This window comes from Mustela nigripes, chromosome 13, assembly GCF_022355385.1.
Source record: "Mustela nigripes isolate SB6536 chromosome 13, MUSNIG.SB6536, whole genome shotgun sequence".
In the NCBI taxonomy this organism is placed as follows: Eukaryota; Metazoa; Chordata; class Mammalia; order Carnivora; family Mustelidae; genus Mustela; species Mustela nigripes.
Window position 1 is genome coordinate 144,182,784 of NC_081569.1, and position 4,689 is coordinate 144,187,472.

Here is a 4,689-nt window from a genome sequence, read left to right on the forward strand (position 1 = left end):
TGCGCTGCCTTTGTGGGTGCCGTGTCGCCCTGACGGCCAGCCTCGCTCTGAGCTTCCGGCCTGCTCCTCCTTCTGGCTGCTGGGCTGGGGAAGGACCCAATGGGCCCAGGACAGCTGGAAGACCCACAACCCCTCTAGGGCCGGGAGAGGTTAGCTCTGGGGCGTGTGGGCAGAGTACGGCCGGAACAAAAGACCTATCAGCCGGAGCTGGGGTGGGTCTTGCTCTTTATTGTCCTTTGCGGGGGTGGGGGGGTTCCAATGGCGTCCTGGCTGCAGCGTGTACAGTGGGGGCTGTGCGGGCGGGACACTGCAGACCTCCACCGGCTCCCCCCTCGGCCGCCACGTCCAGCCGCGTGTGCCGCATCTACACCAAGCACCCAGGCTTGCCCGGGGGAGGATGTCCCACACACGAGCTCCTTACAGCGAAGCAGGCAGGGGGCTCCTGGAACGCACCCGACTGCCTGGAGTCGAGGGAAACCATGTTGCCCGAAGCAGCAGGAGAAGACAGGGGCCACGGCAAACACTACATCTACACCCACAGTGGTTAACCACCCCCTTCCCCGAGATCACGGCTGGGACCCACTGGGCACTGCCTGTGGCTCCCTGGAGGCGCGGCTCAGGGAGGCCTCACCCCAGCCGCCGGCGCAGCACCCCCACCCTGGACGGCGCCTGGCGCCTGGGCCGTCGGGCTGCCTCCCCGCTTCTGCAGCTCGGCCGCGCGTCGGGGCCGGCCGTGTGTTGTGCGCCTCAGCGCTAGGAGAGCGGTGGGTGCCCGCGCGGTCGGGTGGGAGGGGGTTCTGGGGCTCGGTGTGGGTGTCTGTCCCGCGTGGAACAGTCTCCCCTTCCCAGTCCTCAAGCCGTGGCGGGCCCGGGCGCGGACTGCCGGATGGCGGCTGCGTCCCACTCCAGCAGGACCCGCTCGGTTCTTGCCGCGGAGGTCACCGTGGAACTGGAGCCGCGCCAGCGCCCACCGCCTCTGCCGGCTCCCCGGCTCCTGGCTCTTCCGGGGAGAGGCTTTCTCGCGCATCGTAGAAGGTGCCTGCCTCGTCCTGGAGGTTTTCCTCGGCTGGGCTGGCCTCCTCTTCTGCACTTTTGCTTTTCTTGGTAGGGGAGGAGGAGAAGCCCAGCTTGGGAAATCGGAACCAGCCCCCCTTCTCCTGCGAGGGAGGCGGCCGCGCCTCGGGCTGGGTCTGCACAGGAGCCGGTCTCTGGGCACCGGCTGGGGAATCGGCACTGGTCTCGGAGACCGAGGAGGAAAAGCCGATGCTCGGGAGCCAAAACCTGAACAGACCAGAGGACCTTTTGCCTTCCGGTCTTGCTTTGGGAGCCTGGTCGTCTGCTGCCCGGGCCCCGGCCTCCTCTGTCTCCTGGTCCTCTTCTGGCAGGAGCTCGAGTATCTCCGCGGGCTCATCGTCGGAGCAGCTGTCTGTGCGCCCGCGGCCGGAGCGCAAGTTGGACGGGCCCGCTGCTGGTCCCGGCTCCTCTACGCTGGGACAAATGATTTCGAAAGGCTCCCCGGTGTCAGGCTGGAGGTCTCCAGAAGTGGGGTCTGGTCCTGGGACCACCAGTTCCTGAGCCTCTCGGTGTCCCGCTGGCCCACGGTCTGCAGGCGCCACGTGCACCCGTGCCCGTGTCGGGGGCTCTGGGACCCTCCCCTTTAGCAAGGAAAACCCGTAAGAAAGCGTTTGGGTCTCTGACACGGGGACCTCTGACTCCCGCACGATCTGGGTAGGAGAGATCTCGGGCCCCGAGAGCTCAGTGCACACAGTGGTCACCATGCTGTGCACGGCTACCTGGCGGCTGGCCGCCTCCACGCCCTGGATGTGCACCCTGACCTTACAAACGGGGGCACTTTCTGAGGGGGGGCTGAGGGCCGGGGGGGCCTCCGGGGTGCGGGTGCCCCGCCCTCCAGCACTGCATGTGAGCAGAGCCGCGTCGGGAGCTCTCTGCGGGCAGGACAGCTCTCTCACACTGGGCACGAAAACAACGGCCTCCGAGCTGGGGGCCGGGAAGCTGAACCTCGGGACCTTTAACTTGGGGATCTGGACGCGCAGCACGGAGTCTTCCCAGACCCGACCCACAGTGACCACAGAAACCTGCGAGGGCAAGTGCGTGCTGCAAGCCTGCAGTCTGAGAGGGCCCTCGGGCTGGGAAGGCGGCCCCTCGTCCCCCTCGGGCCCCCCGACCCGGCCCGGACACCCTGGTGCAGGAAGAGAGGCCTCTCCTGCTTCTGCTGGAGGTGGTCCGTGCAGCTGGAGGGGCAGGGAGCCTGCGCCCGGCCGGACCCTGACCTCGGGAGCAGACGGCCCTGCGGGCATGCGAGGGTCAAGGTTCCCCCGCAGGACATCTGCGTAGGAAGAAGCCGGGCTGCCCGCGGCTGTCCCGTCCGCACCAGGCTCCCGGGGCTGCGGGGACTTAGCCGTGCCCACCTCTGTGGCAGGTGCAGGGACCACTGCCTCGCCCTCCCCTGGCGCACCTGCAGACTCCGCCCACTCCTTGGGGGCGCGTCGGAGGCTGGGCAGGCTGAGTGAGGGCATCCTAAACCAGCTCCCCCTGGGGCCCCCCGGCGCTGCTCCCTGCTCTGAGCGCCCCACCATCAGGGACGGCGGGAGGGGCTCCTCTGCCAAGGGGGCCGTCCCCTCCCCACACAGCAGGCTTGCTGAGCCGGCCCCAAGCCCAAGACCTCGGGCGCTGTCTCGGGGAGACAGGCCATGTTTGGAAAGAGGGAGGGGGCCTGCGGCCAGGCCCCCCTGTGCCGCAGCTTCGCCGGCGCTGAGGTCAGGCTGGACAAAGTCCAAGCTGGGAATGGGGGTCTCCGAGAGGCGGAGGCTCACAGCGGCCCCTTCAGGCAGGCCCATGGCTGCGCCAACACCCCCAACACCACCCTCACTGCGGGCCAGACCCGGGTCTCCCTGAGGCAGGCCAGGCCCTCCTGGGGAAGCCTTCATTCCGGGAGGCGCAACCTTCAGCAGGGCAAGGGCAGCCGCGCTGACCGCTCCCGCCTCTCCCTCCTTCCCGAGGGTCACGTCTGAAGCAGCCTCTGCAGCTGGAACGCAACCCCCCGGCCGGCCGGCCAGGGCGCCGGCATCCCCCGGGCTGTGGCCAGGGTCTGCTTTGGTCTCTGCCCCCTTCCTCGGGGACCAGCTGAGCGAGGGAAGCCGGAGCCTCGGTGCGCTCCCCGGACTGCCTTGCCCCTTGCGTGCGGCACGTCTGCCTGGAGCTGCCGTCCCTGCCGTGCCTGTGCGTCCCTCTGCCCCCTCAGACACAGAGATCCCCACATGTGGCCCCGGGGGGCCTGGCACTGGGCGGGCCACGGCTTCCTCCGTGGAGGAGTCCAGCCCCTGCGCAGCGAGCTGGGCAGACGTAGGGGACGCGCACTCGTGGTCTCCGGGCGCCGCCACTCCGGACCCTGAGGTTGAGAGCGACAGGCAGAATTTGGGTCGATGAAATTTAGGAAAAGTCACCCGGCCGTAAGAGTCAGGAAGTACAGTGTCCATGGGCCCCAGGGACCCGTCAGGATGGGACAGTAGAACGTGTTCAGTGGAGCTGGGGTCGCCCGCCCCTGCTGGGCTCGGAAGCTGAGGATCAATCTGGGACCCAGACGGGGCTTCACAAGGCAGCTCAGGGGGCACAGGGCCTCTGGGGACAGTCACCTGGAATTTTGTAAGAGTGACGTCCTCATAGGGGCCGAGGCTGGAGGGTTCCACAGGGGGACCCCTGAGCCGACCCAGCATGGACATCGGCAGGGAAGCCTCCACGGAAGCCACAGGCGGCCCCTGGGCAGAGACACTCACAGTTGAAGTGACTTCGTGTTCCTCTGCAGACGCTGCAAAGCCTTTAGCTGTTTTCCCTGGAGGAGAGAAGACTTTGGGCAATTTAAAATAGGATTTTTTGCTTTTGCTTCTTTCTCCACCTTTTCCAACTGACAAAAGCACATCACCATCTGTATGGAGATGCTGATCACTGCCAGAGACCACTGGAAGTCTGAGGCCGGAGGAGGAGGAGAGACCGGTATCTTCACGTCCCCCGGAAGGCTTGCTGGGGGAGGGGACGGAGGGGGAAATGCTGATTTTAGAAATCTTGAATGTCTTCCCTGCGGAAAAATCTTTCCCATCTCCAGAGATAATACCTTCGGCCAACTGTGAGCCGTGGACCTGGGCATCCACGTCCAAACCAGACACAGACACGTCACTCTCAGGGGCACTCATGACGTCTTCGGAGCCCTTGATGTCCAGTTGCGGGGACTTGATGTCCACCTGCGGGGCCTTGACGTCCACAACAGGAATCATGACCGAGTGCATTCTCGTCTGAAGAGGTGGGCCCATGGTGGTCACTGCTTTGGCTTTTAGAGACGTTGTGGACACAGCGAACTCCGCTTCCGGGAGGAACAGCTCCATTTCTCCAGCAGGATGGCCAATATCCACAGTGTGCACCTGGAGAGCACAGGACACAAAACTTGGCTCGTCCTCCAGGAGGAGCGGGGACGGTTCAGCCCTGAGTATAGGCAGGGACCTGTCCACTGCGGCTTCTGAGGACTTCCTCCGCAACGATGAAGTGAAGAAGGGAATCTTGAACTTGGGCATCTTGAACTTGCTGTCTCGGGCGGCCACCTCCTTGTCTCCCAGGGACAGGTCAGCGTCCAGCCTGGCGCCGGGCGCCTGGGCGTCCACCTCCACGCTGGGCAGGGAC

At 65.9% G+C, this 4,689-nt stretch overlaps 1 protein-coding gene across 1 annotated transcript in view; it reads right to left on the minus strand.

Annotated features, from left to right (window-relative positions):
• Nucleotides 1–215: 215 nt before the first annotated feature.
• The window catches only part of LOC131999467 (protein AHNAK2-like), a 39,879-nt gene continuing 35,405 nt past the window's right edge, over nt 216–4,689 (minus strand). The window contains exon 11 of the mRNA XM_059372167.1: nt 216–4,689. Within this exon, the coding sequence (XP_059228150.1) occupies nt 939–4,689 (3,751 nt within the window). The 3' untranslated portion in view covers nt 216–938.